At 41.4% G+C, this 20,612-nt stretch overlaps 1 protein-coding gene across 1 annotated transcript; it reads left to right on the forward strand.

Moving 5' to 3' along the window:
- Positions 1 to 5,178: 5,178 nt before the first annotated feature.
- On the forward strand, positions 5,179 to 19,264 carry septin2 (septin 2). Its single transcript, XM_053507118.1, has 13 exons — positions 5,179 to 5,252; positions 7,702 to 7,740; positions 9,819 to 9,930; positions 11,731 to 11,817; positions 11,953 to 12,076; positions 13,112 to 13,246; positions 14,493 to 14,610; positions 14,699 to 14,800; positions 14,960 to 15,105; positions 15,386 to 15,469; positions 16,590 to 16,650; positions 16,776 to 16,865; positions 17,484 to 19,264. Exons 2-12 carry the CDS (start codon positions 7,717 to 7,719, stop codon positions 16,851 to 16,853), a joined length of 1,071 nt encoding a protein of 356 aa, XP_053363093.1. The 5' UTR covers positions 5,179 to 5,252; positions 7,702 to 7,716; the 3' UTR covers positions 16,854 to 16,865; positions 17,484 to 19,264.
- The last annotated feature ends 1,348 nt before the right edge of the window (positions 19,265 to 20,612 follow it).

A 20,612-nucleotide genomic window follows, 5' to 3' on the forward strand; every position in this document is an offset into this window, starting at 1 on the left:
AGGGAGCTCAGGGTTTAATCTCAGAGCGAGTACGAGCGTTCATGTGGACGCCCACGTGCACGCTCGCATTATTGTGTGAACACTTTTGATTGACACCTCTGGTGTTCCTGTAACTGTGTTATTTCTCACACATTTCTGCACGCTTATGAAGACATCAAAATGTGGATCATTACATGTACGGGCATAAATATTTTATTAAAATGTGTGTGTTTTTTTTTTTTGTGGGACAAGTGTTCATGTGTTTAAGTGTTAATGTGTCATTTGTTAAGATTTGACTCAGTAAGTAAACAATTCAGTTCAAACGAACTTCACCTTCCCTCCAGTTTCAGGCACAGGCCGTGACACACAGCTCCAGGTTTCAGTGCGAGAAGCTCGACGGCGAAAGAAAAGGTTTGAGTTTCAAGACGTCAAACGTCCAACATTTCCCACGTTTAGCTTAAAATCCTTTCCATAGTAAAAGTTATATATATATTTCCATAGTATAGGTCAGCGTAACTCTTCTAAAATAATAATAATAATTTTTGTGACACTTAGGTCAAAATCTTTATTTGTAATTGTAGCCATTATCTATTTTTTTAATGGAAGGCAGTGAAGCGCCAACTCTTTTCCAGTAACACAAACCTACATTTTTATTACACAAGTTAAACTACACAACTGAAAACAATGTAAATGTCTATATTGTAAGTTTAAATCTTCATCCATTTATGGTTAAAAAAAAATCATAGGATGATTTAGCTGATTTTAAAAACATTTTTGCATCTTTATTTTTTTTTAACGATACCACACTTAACATTTAAGGTCATTTTTACTAAAAAGCTAATAATAATAATAATTAAAAAAATTATAATAATAATAATAAGAAGAACAATTCTTATTATAATTAATTAAAATAATTTTAAGTTTGAATGTAAGCATTAATTTAAGTCCATAGCGTGTGGTTTCTAGTCCTACTGTACATGCAATAAAATTTAAATTACAACACAAAACAGTTTTAGTCAATTATTTTATTTAAGCAAATGTCATTCTGAAACCATGAGAATGTTCCCACTGATCCCTCCTATGCAGTATATCACAGCAGACCTCAGCTGGACAGCGCGGCATCAGTAAAACACTCATTACTGCCGCTTAAAATTCTACATAAAGAAAAATTTTATTTTAATAGACCTTTTAATAAATGTGTAGTTCCAAGAACCTTTTACTGTTTATTCTCTTAAAAATTGTTCCAATGCAGTGACTGAAAGTCTTGTTAGCTACGTGGAAAACTAGCTAACAAGCTAACAACACACAGTATGGTGTAATGCACAAGGACTTTATAATGCATGTGAGTTAAGTCTAAGACAGAATAAATAACATTTTTAAAGACCTGACATCTGTTTGATTTGTGATTTAACACCTGTCTAAAATAGATTTTGATTCATACTGCAGTGCTAGCTCTGCTTAGCTAGTGAAGTGATAGCTAGATAGTCATGTCAAATGTTTTAAACTCAAAAATCGACTCAAAACATTAACAAAAAAATGTAAAGAATTAACATAAAGATTGTTCTTATCTACAATATAATTTCCTGGCCTGACTTGCATGTTCTCCATAACACTTCTTTGTTGCCCTAAAGTTCTGTGTGTTAGGTTTTTATAAGCTGTATTTATTCTTTTAACTAAGCTAACTTTTTAAAGTAGCCTTTTGGGTAAAATCTTCCTATTTTAATGGATCAATAATTACAATTTTTACAATCAATTTGTGTGAAATGAGAACAAACTACAAAACATTCTTGGTTTTGCAAGATGACGACCTCCATACATAACACGCCAACATTTACTGTACATAGACTAAAGAAGCTCATATCAGAAGTCATATCAATTTATTTCAGAATAAATGACCAGAAGTGTGTAAGTTTAAATCCCAGCACTGCTACAGAGCCACTGTTGGGTTCTGGGACAAAACCTTAAACCAAACTCAATTTAAATATTTTCCAAGCACCATAATTAATTTTTTTTTGCAAATAAAATCCAATTAAAAAGCTGGCAGGTGCAATGATTCCAGAAACTAACAATGAAAAAGGAACCACACAGTCATCGTTATCAGAGTATCAACAAACAGGCGAAACAGAGACCCGGCCGTTTCTTATCAGCTGCGTTTCACTGTGAGAGAATGACATACTGTTTGAAAATCCAAATCGACCAATCAGAGTGCTGGGATTAAGGAAAGCGCAGTCCATTGGTCTCTAAATCAGCTTCAGTCTCTTAACTAACAATGGAAGGAGGTTATTTTTCACCATCATGGACCGTGTAAATAACCGTGTTATTTAAATGAGTGTAACTGATGAGAAACTACACACACTGTGTGACGGTGAAGAGCAAACAATGTCCACACCTTATTTCTTCATTCAAACCAGGTAGTCGAGATAAACAATGTTTTATGGTAAAATATGAAGAAAACACTGAGGGTTGTCAGACACCTAGGACTGTCTGAGATGAAGTTACATCGATAGAACATATTAAAGACTTTTTCTCGTTGTCACAATATGAGTACACTACAGTGTTTAATGGCTCATCTGAAACTAGACGTTCACAGCTTTAGGACTTTTAATTGTATTTGATTTTTAGCTAGTCTATTAGATTTAAAGTAATATAAATGAAATTATAAAAAGGGGTATAAGTTTACCATTGCAGTGCTCGACTACTAAAGAAGCTTTAGATTATGTTTTATGAGTGACGGATGACTTTAAAATGTGTTGTTTTGACAAATATAAGATCACGTTCCACTGATTAGCCTGGCTTTCTGAGTTTGTACTGGTCTGTACTGTACGCTTATTGTTACACCTAGTGGTCAAAAATAGGAACAACAACAAGTGCTGATTTTGCTTCTACTGAGGCGGGAACCACACTGCCCCATTCTCACGCTATAGACAATTGTACTGAGGGAGGAGGACAGGAGGGGAGATGAGAGGTAATGGCATTTGCGAGACTTAGCTAGTGTAAAATATTCCATCTGCGCCAAGATCTAAATTTTACTTTACTTTAAGATTTATTTCAATAGATTTTAGTCTGTTGTGTTTATCAGATCTGACATTTATACATCCTACACCATGTCATCCCAGAGCCGCTCTCTCACACTCCTGGAATTCTGGCATTTGGTGCATACCATCAAAAAAAACAACCTCCATAGATGTGATCCTCTGGTGGTTCAGTACATTCAGGTGGTCAGCTGACTTCATTTTATTGCCCCATAACGTTACTGAGTCTAGACCTGAGTAACTGATCAACACCAGATCATAACACTGTCTCCAGAGGCTTGTACAGTGGACACAGTGCATGATGGGAGCATCGCTTCATGTCCTTCCCTTCTCACCCTGACACGCCCATCACTCTGGAATAGGCTCAGTCTGGACTCATCAGGTCACATGACCTTTTTCCATCGCAGTCTTTTTTCTTCTAATGAGTCACATTAACAAGTGGTTTTCTTATGGACACCCAGCTGTTTAGTCCCAATCCTGTGGGTTTTTATCACATTGTGTGTGTGTGTGTGTGTGTGTGTGTGTGTGTGTGTGTGTGTGTGTGTGTGTCTGTAAATGCTCTAACTGTCACTATTGAACATAGCTCTGGTTTCTACTCAATATTTTGTACCATGCTACTTCACCAGGTGTTTAAGTGATTTACATTCATGTGCATTTATTGTGTTTCATGTTTTTTTTAATCACATTTCTTTTGTGTTGAGGTTTCAGTTCTGTCCTTCCAGGATTTATTCGTGTCTTGGACAGTTCTTAACCCAGTTCCAGTCATTTTAATGTTTTCTCTACATGATGCAGAATAATAATAATGAAATTATGAAATTGTGATTTATTTATTTATTTATGTATTTTGTGTGTGATTATGAGTTGCTTTAAAAAACAAACAGTTTGTTACTATAGAAACAATAACACGAGTACATTACTACAAACCTGCAGAGTCAGCTGCTTAGAGAAAACTAATCAATACCTTCTGACCAGGTAAATTCCACAATTTAAATCATTTCAGTTGTTTATTTTTATTTAAAAGTCTATTCAACTTTTTAATATATTTTGACCCTCTGAGATGTTACTGTTTGCATTGATTAAGACAAAAAGGCTGTAAAAGTATCGAATAAACTCAGTCAGACAAATTAGACTTAATGTTTATGTTATTGATGTGATGTTATTGTGGCAATGCACTTAACCAGAGGTTTTGCACAAGATTAATGCAGTTTTATGCAGCGTGCAACCTGCCGTCGTGTGTGAACTCTACTTTAATGAAGTCTCTCCTTTAATCACAGAACCTGTTACTGTTTGCTTGCATCTTTTTCTTTTCAGCTCTGTGTGTCCTCTCAAATTTTATAATAAACCGAAGTCACATGACTAAATACCCCTTTAATAAACAATGATCGTCATCTCATCGTCTAAACCACTTTATCTTGTATTTAGGGTCACAGGGACCCGGAGCCGACCTCAGGAGACTTAGTGCATGAGGCGGGGTACACCCTGGACAGGGTGCCAATCCATCGCAGGGCACAAACACACACTACAGGCAATTTGGAACCGCCAATTAGCCTAATCTGCACATTTTTGGATTGTGGGAGGAAACCGGAGTACCCGGGAGAAACCCACAAGCACGGGGAGAACATGCAAAGTCCATGCACACAGAGACCCGAGGCAGGAATCGAACCCTGGACCCTGGAAAACATGAAAATATTTTCATTATTTTCAATGCAGTTTAAAATCTTTTATATATCTTTTATTTTATTTAAATCTTATTTTATTTTATATATATATATATATATATATATATATATATATATATTTTTTTTTTTTTTTTTTTTTTTTTAAATATATTTTTAAATAATTTACAGACTTTGTTTTGGAGGTATTATTAAAAAAATTTTTTACACTTTGAGCGGACGAGTGGAATAAAAGAAAAAGGTTAAAATACTGCCAAAGCCTTTAATAGTTCATAATAAATATATACAGTTAAAATGATTAAACGGTTATTGTGACTCTTTGATGTTTTTATTTAAATCCTGTCTTTTGTTCTGTCAAACACGTGCGCGCCCTCTGGTGGTAATGCAGTATATTGCGCTTCTCTCAGAGTGGGCGGGATTTGCGTATGATTCAGCCAATCAGAGCGCGCTTTGGCTCGACAGCGCCGCTCATTGGTCGCTCATGGCAACAGCAGGAGGAGAAGCTGGTTCACTTCCGCAGTCTGTGGCGCTCGCGCTGTCCGTCTCTCTCCGCGGGAAACTCTCGGTATGTCGCGTCTTATTTATTATTTATATTATGATATTGTTGTTGTTGTTGTTGTTTATCCCGTGCACTGATGCCGTCCGTGTTTCGGAGAGCTTTAGCAGAGCGGATTAAGTGTTGGTTTCATGTTTCCTCACTCCATCCGGTGAAACTCATTTCCTTTATCTTATTTTTATTCTCTAATCATTATAAACCTTATTTATTTAACCTGGAGCTCGTGCATCAGTGCTTTTCATAAAGAGAACCTAAAAGTCCTGTTGCATTGGTTCCCCATGCATATGCTGTTCCCTGCCCAGGCCAAGTCTGTAGTCAGGTTTAATTCTGATTTAACTTCAATCTAAACATGCAGCATTTATATTCATCTCTAGTTCTCATCATGAATGTTACAGTGTCTGGTTTAGTGTGTGTTCTCCGTGTTTAAGTTCTAAAATAAAGGCCATGTCCCTCAGACTAGCCCACTTCCGGTTGTGTTTTCTCTTCACACACTGCAGCTGCATTCCAGACATTTCTGTTCAAGTGACATCTGAGCTTCCTGTTTATTTAAAGATAGAGCTGTGCAAACTCCATATAACTAATTATCCTGCTTAATCATGATCTTAATCAGACTACTAATTAATCTCCCTCCACCTTAATTAGTGCATCATGCAGTAACAGGAGATTAATTAGTGCATGATGTTGGAGAATAAGAGGTTAAAGTCTATAAGCATCATGATCAACTTTTGCATTGCAATACTAAAAAAAACAGTTTTCACATCAACATAAATAATAGAAATGTTTTGTCTGTGCATCGATCAGAACTCGATTCTATCTTTACGTTTCACTCACTGGAGGACCAGAAACCAGACTTTTTATGTCCGTCTAGACAAATTTTGTCGCAGCATCACACAAAACTGTCTGTCTAGACGTTACTGAATCTCCTGCAGTCCTTAGATCTCTACCTGAAGTTTAATCTGCACCATCAGTGAATCTAAATGTGGAGTAAAAGTGATGTTATGAACAGTTATGTGTGGGATTTAATAATCTACTGTAAAATAATCTACTAATGCGCTACTGTCTCAATGTAAACAAACACCTGCACCAATAGATATTAATTAGAAAAGATAAAGTGAATATTTTGACTGGGATTAGTTCATATTTTCACTTTGGCTGAAATAACAGCGCTGAAGTGGTATAAGTGAATTTTAACACGCTGGAGTGGTTTTAAGACAAAACATGAATGTATAATTTACAAAACAAAAAACAACCATCTGCAAACAACTATGCTTTTATTTCATAATAATAATAATAACTTAGTGTAAACAAGGCGTAAGATACTCAACCTTACAGAATGGGATTTCTTTGTATTAATAAGTTAGACAGAGAGTTCTGCTGTACAGAGAGACACAAAGACATGGACGTGGGTCTAAACCTCAAATAATAATAATAATAATAATAATATGACTGATTACATTAAAGGTCGGCAGATTATTTTTAGATTTAAACTTTTAACTATATCTACAAACTGTAATCGTCAGTGACGCGCATTAACACTAGTCATGAATAAACCAGTTTTTTTGCATTGGGAATAAATGCAGACAGAGTAGTTTTGCGTGTGTGTGTTTGCATTTCATCTGCATTTCAGCTCAGACACTAAAAACAGCAAAAAAAAAAGTGAAGACAGAAGTGCTGAGAGTGAGACGAGTTTGTGTAACTTTCTGTTTAAAGGTTAACGTTCTTCTTTCACGTCACTGTTTCAGATCAGTTAGGATGAGGTGCAGTGTGTGTGTGTGTGTGTGTGTGTGTATGTGTGTCTGTTTTTTTCTGTGGTGAAACACTTTTACACACTTCCTGTGCCTGTGTGTGTAATGACTTTGTGCTTCATGACCGTCTGGATGAATTTTAATATTTTATTTATTTATTTATTTTATATTAAAACTTTGGCCCATCCCCCGCACGTGAAAATCCGTTTTCCTCAGCCGACACGTGGAGCGTTTCTGAGATTTTTTTTCTCCTCAAACATTTGTCCTGGTTTTCTAAATGTGGTCAACTCACATATTTGTGTGTGTGTGTGTGTGTGTGTGTGTGTGTGAGAGAGAGAGAGAGAGAGACAGACATCTACTTCCTTCACACGTCTGACATATAATACAGAAACGACACACACATTTTTGTTGATACACTGAATATAAAAAAAAAACATGAAGTCAGTAAGTAAATACACACACACACACACACACACACACACACACACACACACACACACACACACACACATTCAATAATTATAATATAACCAGTATAATTGAGTAAGCTTCACACTCTGTTGGTTTTCAGATCGATCAGCTCTGAGCTCAACACGAGGCTCGTTCTTCTTCGTATCATTTTGTTTAGTCAGGACACACACACACACACCGCCTCACACTGATCCTCCTGATAGCTGAAACTGATCGCGGTTGTGTGTGTGTGTGTGTTTCAGATTGAACATCTCATCATGTCTCAGGCCGATAAAACGAAGGTAAGTGCTCTACACAGATCCTCCTGTAAGCTTTTTCTTGTCTCATGAGACTGAATTGAGCTGTCTCATTACAGGCTCGACTTGTCTTTTCTATTTCTCCTAAACCCCATGTAGGAGAAACGGAGAGACATAACTGAGACACAAACGAGACATACTTTTGAGAAACGTTTGAGAAGTCTAAGATGTACATGAGAAACAGAACCGCAGTGGAAGGAGAAGCAAATGAGCCAAATATAAGACCATAATGAGATTAAAGTCAGATATAAATGAGATGCATAAAACACAAATAAGAAATATTATAGTTTTATTGAACATATTAACATACGGTGTAATAAATTTACAATTCGCAGAATATAACAGACATCAGCAAAATCTGATAAACCAAAACACTAAATGATATAAAATGTCACGTGTCACACTGCTCAACTCAAAGTGCGATTCATACGGGACTTACACAAAGTCCACAGCATCGTGACAATCTTCCAGTGAAAAGTATCTTCATTTTTATCCGCGGCAGGTAAAGTAGACGGTGCGCTGCCGCCACCTAAAGGTCTGGATGAATGATGGATAAAGTGGTTTTCACTGGCGATGTCCTGCACGTTTCTCTAACACACTGGACGCTTAAACGTTTGCAGGCTTGTAGCATGTGTGTGAGAGTATTAAACTAGTCTTTTAACGGTTTTTAGTAGAATCTATCTGTATTGTAGGCTTTATTTGGGTGGCCATGAAAAAATGTTGAGCATTTAGTCATAAATGTCTAATCAAAAGTAGGTCTTAAATGCTAAGTGTTTACAGAAATTCCTGAACACAAACTTTATCTCACTGCTTCACTTCTCGATAAAACAAAAAATATGTGAGTCGCACACAAGACAAATATGAACCATCTCTGAGATTTAGAGGTAATGAGCAATATTTGAGACACATTTGAGAAGATTGAGAAAAACAGCTGAAATCTCATTTAAATCTCAAAGACTGCTCAGTTCTGCATATGTGAGTTGCACACGACAAATATGAACTATCTCTGAGATTTAAAGGTGATGAGCCACGTTTAAGACACCCATGAGAAGATGCAGAAAACGCCTAAGTCTCATTCAAGTCTCAAAGACGGCTCATTTCTGTCTAGACAAAGAAGAGTCAACATGAGATCTCACCTTATAGTTTCTGAGCTATGAGCAGGCAAAGACAACTAAGGAGATTTAAAACAACTGGAACACTTCTGGAATGATAATGCTGAAAAAAATGATGATGGGAGATCACTGAAACACTCGGTGAAGTCGCAGTAAAAATCAGAGCTATGTTTAACAAAAAAATTAAAGTAAGAACATTTTCATACACACAACCGCACAGCATTGGGACTAAACAGCTGTGTGTCCATGAGAAAACCACTTGCGTCTAAATAAAGTCTTCAGTTTGTTAGGGAGCATAAAGACTGGACTTTGGAGTGATGGAGAAAGGTCATGTGACCTGATGAGTCCAGACTGAGTCTATTCCAGAGTGATGGGCGTGTCAGGGTGAGAAGGGAAGGACATGAAGCGATGCTCCCATCATGCATAGTGTCCACTGTACAAGCCACTGGAGACGGTGGTTCTCCCTCCCGATCCGTCTCTGGGTTTCCTTCACTGTTTGTTAGCACGAGAATAAAAGTCCTAAATTGTTGTTTCAGGATGTGGTCTAGACACGCCCACTTTTATTGATGATAAGTCTTGGGTTTATTAGGTTATTGAGGACGTGGAATCAGAACAGAAACCCAAAAACCCCGTCTCAGTCAGCCTTCATCAAGACAAAAGCTTTATCAGACGCTTAGCATCACGTCATCGTACAAATATGGAAAGTGTGTGTGTGTGATTTTTTTTTTTTTTTTTTTTTTTTTTTTTTTGGATTTCTATCATTAAAAACATAGTGTTCTTGAGAATAAAGAGCGAAACGCCAGACGTTTATCATAGCATGAGCTCTTAAAGGGGAAGTGTTCAGGGGGCGGGGCATCTCGTGAAACTGAGATTTTGATTTGAGATCAAAAGGCGTCATTTTGTATGAGTTTTTAAAGAATGAATAAAATAAATTCTGTGTGTGTATGACAGGGGCAGTTCACGAACCCAGAGACTCCCGGCTATGTGGGATTCGCCAATCTGCCCAATCAGGTTCACCGGAAATCAGTCAAGAAGGGCTTTGAGTTCACACTCATGGTAGTGGGTGAGTAGCGCGCACACACACACACACCTACACACACACACACACACACACACACACACACACACACACACAAAACATTCTGCATCAAACTGAAGTGCATTTATGTTAAAGAGTAGAACTGGCAGTCTGTGTGTGTGTGTGTGTGTGTGTGTGTGTGTGTGTGTGTGTGTGTGTGTGTGTGTGTTGAAGTGACATTCCAGTGTTGTTTTTGTTTCCTGATTGTAGGAGTCAGTGTGGGAATCCATCTACTGCCAGATGTTTTTTTAATGTGTGTGTGTGTGTGTGTGTGTGAGACAAAGAGAGATAACAGTGAGAAGTTGTTTGTTTAAGGCCTTCAGGGCTTCGTTCCTCTGACTGAGCGCCTGCTGCAGATCTGCTGTAGAACATGAGGAGAGAAGAAGTGATAGAGTGAATAAAAAGGAGGGAACGGATTGGGGTTAAAGTGTGTGTGTGTGTGTGAGAGAGAGAGAGAGAGAGAGAAAGAAAACAGCAGAAGGGAATGAAATAAGAGAAAAAGAGGAGGAAGGCAAGTGTGTGATAGACGCAGCGTGTCATGGGAGGAATTCAGAGAGGGAGCGACCTGGGGGGGGGGTTAGGAGGGAGATGGGGGGGGTCAGAGTGGGGGGGGGGGTGTAGGATGGAGGGGGGGGTCAGAGTGGGGGGGGGGTGTAGGATGGAGGGGGGGGGTCAGAGTGGGGAGGGGGTGTTGGAGGGGGGGGGTCAGAGTGGGGAGGGGGTGTAGGAGGGGGGGGGTCAGAGTGGGGAGGGGGTGTAGGAGGGGGGGGGTCAGAGTGGGGAGGGGGTAGGAGGGGGGGGGTCAGAGTGGGGAGGGGGTGTGGGGGGGGGGTCAGAGTGGGGAGGGGGTGTAGGAGGGGGGAGGGGTCAGAGTGGGGAGGGGGTGTAGGAGGGGGGGGTCAGAGTGGGGAGGGGGTGTAGGAGGGGGGAGGGGTCAGAGTGGGGAGGGGGTGTAGGAGGAGGGGGGGGGTCAGAGTGGGGAGGGGGTGTAGGAGGAGGGGGGGGGTCAGAGTGGGGAGGGGGTGTAGGTGGGGGGGTCAGAGTGGGGAGGGGGTGTAGGTGGGGGGGTCAGAGTGGGGAGGGGGTGTAGGAGGAGGGGGGGGGTCAGAGTGGGGAGGGGGTGTAGGAGGAGGGGGGGGGTCAGAGTGGGGAGGGGGTGGAGGAGGGAGAGGGGGGGTCAGAGTTGAGTTGAGTCACAGTGCTGTGTGTGAGGGAGAGGGGGGGCAAACCCTTTATAGAGCAAGACTAAAAAACATGGATGGGAAGATGGGGACAAGGGAAGGGGGGACATGGAGACAAGGTGAGGAGCAGGGAGACAGTGGGACATGGGGACAAAGTGCGGGACAGGAAGACTCGCCGGGAGACAAGGAATTGGGAGAGGGAAAAAGGATGGGTGAGGGACAGGGAGACAAGGCAGAGAACGGGGAGACTGGGACAAGGGACAAGAGTGGGGAAAGGGGTGAGGGACACTGGGACAAGGGACATGAGTGAGGGACCGAAAAGGCAGGGACAATAGATGGGGGAGTGAGGGGAAAGATAGACAAGGTGGGGGACGGGTGGGGTGTGGAGATGGACGGGGGAGACTGGGACAAGGGACGAGAGTGAGGGACAGGGAAAGGAACAGGAAGGGGACAGGAAGATGGGCTGAGGGATGGAGGACAAGGGGCAGAGCAGTAGATTAAAGAGTGGTGGAGTAAAGCTGAGGTGAGTTGGTGTGTTTTCAGCACCTTATTGATCACTAATCTGTGTGTGTGTGTGTGTGTGTGTGTGTGTGTGTGTTTCCAGGTGAGTCGGGGTTGGGGAAGTCAACTCTGATTAACAGTCTGTTCCTGACTGACCTTTACCCAGAGAGGATCATCCCTGGTGCCGCAGGTCAGCCACACACACACACACACACACACACACACACACACACACACACACACAATTATAAGCAAGCTGATGCTGTGGATGAGACATGATGGTGGTCGTGTGACATCCTGATGTGTGTGTGTGTCTGTGTTATAGAGAAGATCGAGCGCACAGTGCAGATCGAGGCCTCCACGGTGGAGATCGAGGAGCGCGGTGTGAAGCTGCGTCTCACCGTGGTGGACACGCCCGGATACGGAGACGCCATCAACAGCCAGGACTGGTACTGGATTTCCCAGCATGCACTTGTTTATCTGTGAACACGTGGTTCCTGTAACAGTCTGATGTTTAAGAACTGTCCTGATCCTTCGGTCCACACAGACACACACACACTCTCACTCTCACACGTGTTTCCTGACGGACGGTCAGACGTACAGGGCGTGTGAGATGAAGCAGGATAACGTCCCTCACGTTTCCCGTCTTTGTTCTGCTCGGAGTTTCCCAAACGCAGTCGTCATGGAGAACATCCTCACTTCCTGTTTTCTCTGACTGTAAAAACCCCTCGTGTTTATTGTAATAATATTCAAATTCAGTTAAAACGTTCTGCGTATTTTAACAGACGGAGACGCTGAAGCTGCAGAACTTTAAATTAAAAAAAGGAAGGAGTGTGTAGAGTCTTGTAGACCACAGGCATGTTGGACTCCTGATTGGTTTAGAAGCTGTACAGCGACTCCATTAAAAAATAATAATAATAAAATAGGGGGCGTGAGGACGGTGTGTTCATGTAAGACGTATGGAAGGAGTCTCCAGTTTCGGTGCTTTGTAACTGTTATGTCTCACTTATCTTGACCTGAGCTGCTAATAAAGTCACCTTGAGAAGCAAACACACACGGGCAAATACATGACGCGAAGCAAAAACACAAAGTGTGTGTGTGTGTGTGTGTGTGTGTGTTAGCTAGCGAACCTCTGATACACTAATTATTTTAGATCCATTTCAGGCTTGTGATGCTGATACACACACACACACACACCGTTTTCTTTTATTAGGAGCACTTAAACATCTTATTTGTTTATATAATCAGCTGATCACATGACCTCAGTGTAATTATAAAATCATCTTCTCCTGTAGCTCATCTACCTTAAAGTTTGATGTGAAAATGTTTTCCTGCTCACCATGATTGTGACGGTGTAAAGTGGACACTAAGTTTAAGTTTGACACCCAACTGAGACCATTTTTTTATGTTGTGATGATTAATATGATGGGCCTCAGCATGACTCCTTGAGGAACTCCTCAAGCTTAGCATGATTTCTTTTCCAGCTTCAACACCATCATCGCCTACATCGACGACCAGTTCGAGCGCTACCTGCACGACGAGAGCGGCCTGAACCGCAGACACATCGTGGATAACCGTGTCCACTGCTGCTTCTACTTCATCTCTCCGCTTGGACACGGGTGAGGAATAAAAAAAATGATAAAAAATTAGTTTGTGTATAGTAGCCACCTTTTTGCTTTGAAGATAGCTTTGCATGTCTCATGAGGTCACCTGGAATGGTTTTCCAACAATCTTGAAGGAGTTCCCAGAGGTGTTGAGTTGTTGGCTGGTTCTGGTCCAACTCATCCCAAACCATCTCAACTGGATTTAGAATTAAGTCCAAGTCAAGTAATCCTGATCTGCCACATCACTCCTCTTCTTCTTGGTCAATAGCTCTTATGTAACTTAGAGGTGTGTTTGGCGATCATTGTCATGTTGGAAAACTAATGATGGTCCCACTAAGTGCAAACCAGTTCTGATGGCATGTCGCTCCAGAATGCTGTGGTAGCCATGCCGGTTAAGTGTGCTGTTAATTTTGACTAAGTTACCAACAGTGTGGCCAACAATGCACCTCTACAACCTTACACCTCCTCCTCCTACTTCTCTTCCATGCTTTACAGTGGGAACCACACATTCAGGAACCATCTGGTCACTGCCTCCACATCTAACAAATCTCAAACATGTACTCATCAGACCAAAAGACAGTTTTACTCTGACCGAATAGATCGACCGTCTATTCCTTAAGTTTCTCGGCCCAAGCAGGTTTCTTCTGCTTGTTGTTCTTCTGAAGTAAGGGTTCCTTTGCAGCAGTTTGAACTGGAAGGCCTGACTCATGCAGTCTCCTCTGAACAGTGAATCTTGAACATGTCTGCCGCTTGAACTCCAAGATGCCAATATTTATGTTGGTTCTAATCTGAGGTGCTGTACATCACCTGGTGATTCTAATGAACCTATCCTCTGCAGCAGAGGTAGCTCTTGGTCTTCCTTTCCTGAGACAGTCCTCTTGAGAGCCAGTTTCATCACAGCGTTTGGTGGTTTTTGCGACTCCACTTGGAAACCTTCAAAGTTCTTGAGAGTCCTTTTTCAGTCTGACTGACCTTAATTTTTTAAAGTGATGAAGCAGATTCTAAAGCAAGAAATGTCACAGATTAACTCTCGACAAGACACACCTGTGGACTTAAAGCCATTCCAGGTGACCACCTCGTGAGTTTGATGAGGGAATGCCATAAGTGTGTCGAGCTTCATCAAAGCTAAATGGAGTAACTTTGGACAACGTAAAATAGAAAAAAAAATATTCTTGATTGTAGAGCTCAGGGTGATGCAGACGTTCCTCAGGAAGGTATCTGTTCTGGTGTCGTGTCCTTACGAGATCTTTACTCTCCTCAGTCTGAAGCCGCTGGACGTTCAGTTCATGAAGGCCATCCACAACAAAGTCAACGTCGTCCCCGTCATCGCCAAAGCCGACACGCTCACCCTAAAGGAGAGGGAGAGGCTCAAGCGCAGGGTAACCACTCCACTCGCCTCCTTCATCTCTGAACATTGTGGATTTGCGGATTGTGGGCGTGGTCTGAATTCCTGTTTTTTCCCTGCAGATTTTGGACGAGATCGACGAGCACGGCATTAAGATCTACCATCTGCCAGATGCCGAGTCGGACGAGGACGAGGAGTTTAAGGAGCAGACGAGGATTCTGAAGGTACGTCCTGTGTTTATGTGGACTGTTTATCAGACGTCTGGAACGAATCTTCTTTTATTACATAGTAATGACAAGAGGAACACCCCGCCCCCTTTTTTTGTGTGTGTGTGTTTGTGTATGTGTATGTGTATGTGCGTGTGTGTGTGTGTGTGTGTGTAGACCAGTATCCCGTTTGCCGTGGTTGGCTCTAACCAGCAGATTGAAGCTAAAGGGAAGAAGGTGCGAGGACGTCTATACCCATGGGGCGTTGTGGAGGTGGAGAACCCCGAGCACAATGACTTCCTCAAACTGCGCACCATGCTTATGTACGATACACACACACACCGATGTAGAGAGACCTGGGTGGATGTGGAAATGCATGATGGATAATTAGACAGATGGGTGGATGGATGGATGGATAAATAGACAGATTAACAGTTAAATGGATGGATGGACAGATGAATAAGTGGAAGGATGGATGGATAAACAGATAGACTTATGTTAGATGATAGAAATATAACTCACTAAATCCATATAATATTGCCTGAAGTAAACAATGTATATATATATATATATATGTGTGTGTGTGTGTGTGTGTATGTACAGAACTCACATGCAGGACCTACAGGAAGTGACTCAGGACCTGCACTACGAGAACTTCCGCTCAGAGCGCCTGAAGAAAGGCGGCAGGTTGTCCTCCCACGGTTACATTCTGCCTCTGTCGCCTGCGTACGTACTGCTGGTGTGCTTTATTCCTCCTCCCCCACTACAGACCAGTAAAAACCAGTACAAACGTTCAGAAACCATCAGCCAGCACTATAGTGACGACTCCTCAGTGATATCTGGAGCTGTATCTGGTGTCGTTCAGCTGCTTCATCAGAGATTCTCCATATGATGGCCCTTACACGTCTGTTAAAGCAGCAGAAAGACATCTGGAGATGTTACTGAGGAGTCGTTCATGGTTGAGTCGACTCTTTGAATCAATTCTTCTAGCTGAATGAGTCGACTCTTTTAGCTGAATCAGTTGATTCTTTGACCGACTATTTTCAAACGGACGAGCCGACTCCCCCTTTCGGACGGACGAGCCGACTCCCCCTTTCGGACGGACGAGCCGACTCCCCCTTTCGGACGGACGAGCCGACTCCCCCTTTCGGACGGACGAGCCGACTCCCCCTTTCGGACGGACGAGCCGACTCTTTGACCTAAATGCCGGGAGCTGACTCACGTTTCCTTTTTTACGTAGCCGTTACTCCTGCAGTGTAATTAAATCACCACGTGTCCTTTCTCAGCATCTCGTTTGTTCATCATGAACTCGTTCCTCTTCACAAGGTGTATTTCATGGTTGCCGTAGCGCCTGATGTCCCGCGTATCTGAACCTTTGGTGTGAGTAAAACGTAGCTGCAGAATGACTGCCACTAGGGGGCGCCTACTGCAAACTGAACCCAGTTAACTGGTGTACAGAGCTGTAGGTGTGTGGACTGGAGGGAAGGAGGGGGAGGACTCACTAACGCTTAACGCTTATGCCGCCACACACACACAATATGGTACTATATAATTGCGCTATGGCTGCTTTCTAACACACTCGCGTCTCTCTGCCTCACACACTTTACATGTGACTGTTCACACTGCTGTGCACACACTAATTTTCTTCACACTGTGTCTGCTGCTTCTGTTGGCACTAATCAAACTCTCTCTCACACACACACACACACACACACTGTTAATGCACTGGGGTAACTTACTTTCATATTCACTCCACACTGAATTTAGGTGTTTATTGTGTGTGTGTGTGTGTGTGTGTGTCCTACAGGAAGGGTCCGGAGCCAGAGGAAATGGACAAGGACATGATTCTCCTGGAGAAGGAGGCTGAGGTACAGCGTTAATAATAATAATAATAATAATAATAACAATAAAAGAACTGTTTACTCTTCATATATTACATAATGTGAAATGTATGATGGAAAACCGTGTGTGTGTGTGTGTGTGTGTGTGTTAGTTGAGGAGGATGCAGGAGATGATTGCGAAGATGCAGGCGGCGATGCAGAAGCAGGGTGACGGAGACGCAGACGTCTAGACACCACCGAAGGTGACAAAGCGAATCACTTCACACGCTGTTTCTTTATGATTATTATTATTATTATTATTGACTACACTGCATTTGAAGAGCCGTCGCTGCCGTTTCTTTCCAGACAGTTTCCATAGCAACCATGAAAAGCTCAGACTTGTGTGTTTCGTTCTGTACAACAGTAACAACATTCCTTACTTATCATCGTCTATAAAGAGCTTCGTGTGTCTGTAGTGCCTGATCAGGCCACACCCACCTGAGACGCAGTGCCGCCTGGTTAGGCCACACCCTCAAGAGGCCTGTTAGACCACACCCACCTTACTGCCTTATCACTTTTTTTTCCCCCCCAAAAAATGACGACATTTTGCTTTGATGTCGGCAGCTCATGCAGCATGCTCACGGTAACCATGACAACGCTCTTAGCACTCCAAGCTCCCTACTTCCTGTTCCCGATGGATTTATTTTTTTTTTTTGGCACACCATCATTAACGGTGAAATACGTCCAGATGTTCTGTTGTTGTTTCTTTGTTAACGTGTCACTTCCTGTCACATGGTATCGGATTGTTTTGTGCCTCTGTATCGTTCCTGTATCAGTATCACCGCGTTTATTAACCACACGACTGTGTTTCTGTTCTTCAGGTGCAGAGCTGTGGAGCGAGACCATCGGACACACACAGAGAGAGAGAGATAGAGAGAGTGTGTGTGTGTGGTGTCTCGTCACGTCTCACTGTGTTTTGCCACTTTTTTTTCTACTCTACCTTGGGATAAACTTTTTTTTTTTTTATAAGCAGTATTATTATTATTATTATTATTATTATTATTATTTTCTGTCCCTCCACGGAGACGTGCTGATATGAAGTGTCTCAGTGACTCAATAATTGCCTAAACTTTTTATCACGGTTCACAATATTATCGCATTTTTTTAAAAACTATTCCTACTTCCTGCTCCTGCATCGAGGTTTCTGTGGGATTTCTGTAAACAAGCTCGTCCTCAATGCCGCAGTCACGCGCGTGTTAAACTCACCGTCCATGAGAACAATATCATGTTAAAGGCTGTGATTGTTTAACGTCGTGTAAACAGATTTTTTAGATGCACCAAAATACTGACTGACCTGTGTGTGTGTGCGTGTGTGTGAGTGTGTTTTTCAAGTGAAGTGAAGTTTTGTAAGCGCGTCCTAAAGAAGGACGTCCGCTGCGCTAGTGGAATCCGATTTGAGTTTAAAACGTGAAGTGTGGGTTTGTGTTTAGAAATAAATAAACAGATTATTGTAGTGTTTTGGGGGGAAATTATTTCTTCAGAGATTTTTTTATATTACATTTCAGTTTAGTTTCCGTTAGTGCGACGGCAGATAATCGTTAGCGTGTTAATTTTTCAGAGCTACAATTTCATGCAAAGCCACACCCACAAGAGGCAGTACTACCAGTTTAGGTCACACCCATGGGAGACAGTTCTGTCTTTAGGTCACGCCCACTGGGGGGGCAGCACAAACTTTTAGGTCACACCCCCAGGAGAAAGTACTATCTGTTTAGGTCACGCCCAAGGGAGGCCGGACATTTTTTAGGTCACACCCACTCGAGACAAACCTGCTAGAGTGACATCACTGTCATGTTGCTTGTCGGACACTTTGCTTTTTAAACATTTTGTTCTGATGTGGGACAAAAAAAAAAAGGGCAACTCCTGCTTACTGTTACCATGACAACCCTCTTAGCGTTAGCCTAGCTCACATGGCAAAGAATAAGGTTTATTATTCTCAGTAGTTCCAAACACACACGTTTATTTTTCAGCCCGTTCTCGTCGTCTCGTTTCGTTCGCTCTGTGTGTTTTTATGTAGATTTGCCGTAGACATAAGTTGTGTCTGCGCTGCGCGGGATTATAACCTCCAGCTCATCTCATGTCTGATACACAGAGGGTTATTCTGGTAACTTTACATGAACACGTTCATGAGAGAGCAGCGTTAACACGTGGACTAGACTTGGCTGTGTGTGTGTGTGTGATGATTTATAATGTGTGTCTAAATGCGGTCCAGTGAAAATGACTGACGTAACCACTGGGCATGTGCCAAAAATAAAGGAACAGCCCCAAAGGCTGTGTTTGGGATTAGTTTAGCGAGTTACTTCACGCTAGTTCGAGTTACTTCACGCTAGCTCGCGCTGTGGTTTATAAAGACGACTGAATGATGTAATGACTGAACTCTGGCACGTGCCTGGTGATGATGTGACGTTTTAACCCTGTTGTCTTTGCTTATGCATGCAGACTCCTTTGTAGTGTGTGTGTGTGTGTGTTCACACTGTTCCTTTCTGTAATGTTTAAACCATGTTTGAAAATGTTTTCTTCTTGTGGTCAAATTCTTCCCTAAAATAATCACGTTACCATTTTATAGTTTTATTCCAGAACTTTCTAATAAACTTATTCACTGTTATCTCGTATTGTAATAGTTTTTTTTTAATATGTATATACAAACGATACAGTTTGTTGTGAGAATTCAAAAGACAAACTGGGTCACATTAAACTCTGACGACGAGCCACACACAGGAAACCACGAGATCCTGACGGTTTCTGCTTCTCCTCATCCATGGTTGAAGTTCTCATCACCTGAACACACTCTCACTCACTGCTGATGAAGATCATCTCCAGCATTAAGCGTCTAAAGATCTCCATGAGACAGACGACTGTAGATGTTACCACACGGAAACCATGAAGATGATTTTCGATGTTCTTCTTTTAACAGCTTGAACAGTTTCCACTCCAGTCTCTCTATGTAATAACTTTAGTTCAATATAACAGACTTGATTAAAACTAGATCCTTCATAATCACATTATTCCTCATCACCATCTCGTCTGGCCTGCTCATTAGGGATAAATGTATGGATTTATTTCAGATAAAAGCTGCTCGGTTATAATGCTGTAATTCAACTGGTACAGGCTGATCTCAACCAGCAAAAGAGTCTTATCTTACAGTTTACACACTTGGCCAAAACGCGGTATTTGTGCTAATTTTATTTTTTTTAAGTGACCGATCTCGCTTCCCTAAAATTTTTAATTTGCTAACTTCAGCCGTTTTGGAGAGATGATTTTATACGTGTCCCAAAAATGGCCATTTTCAGTGGTATACTGTCTCGCTTCGAACTATTTAATCGTTTAAAATGAAAATTCTTCATATTTTTTGAGTATTAATACTAAAGTTGGTTTGAGCTTCTAGAAGCTTATGACCTGTAAAATTGGTGCTTTGTTTTTTTGGTAAAATATTAAAATCAAAATAAATCTGTAGTGTCTGTAACCATGTCAAATGCATCCTGCAATATCTCAACACTTACATTTTGGAATAATACTCTTTTTCAGGTTTATGTCTTCATCTGAAATCTAAATTGGAGAAGTTTCATCTGAATGACAGTTAAGATTTAAAAAAAAAAAGATTACTGACACTACAACATAAAAGGGCATGAAATTCTATTTAGCAAACATTTCTTTTTATCTGATAAAAATATGAATGTGTATGAATATTTACAAAAAAACGAAGCATGGATCAAAAGATGAGAAGCATTAAGTGGTATGAAAAATGGTGTTATATGATCCTATATATATTTTTTCTTCACTTTTTAGCACCGATATGTTTTGTTGGACATGAAAAGGTTAAACTGAGCAAAATCCATTTGACCTGGGGATCTCACTCCTAGCACACATGGAAAAAAAAATCTGAACAGATCATTTTAGTTAGAACTGCTTGGAACACTAGCTAGCTAAATAGCGGCTTGCTGGCGTCTGCATAA

The sequence above is a fragment of the Clarias gariepinus genome, chromosome 11 (genome assembly GCF_024256425.1).
Source record: "Clarias gariepinus isolate MV-2021 ecotype Netherlands chromosome 11, CGAR_prim_01v2, whole genome shotgun sequence".
Lineage (NCBI taxonomy): Eukaryota > Metazoa > Chordata > Actinopteri > Siluriformes > Clariidae > Clarias > Clarias gariepinus.

Coding starts and splice junctions, on each gene's coding strand:
- septin2 (XM_053507118.1), top strand. CDS start 7,717: ATGTCTCAGGCCGATAAAACGAAG. Junction 14,801..14,959: donor AGCAGACGAGGATTCTGAAG/GTACGTCCTGTG, acceptor GTGTGTGTGTAG/ACCAGTATCCCGTTTGCCGT. Junction 15,470..16,589: donor CGCCTGAAGAAAGGCGGCAG/GTTGTCCTCCCA, acceptor TGTGTCCTACAG/GAAGGGTCCGGAGCCAGAGG.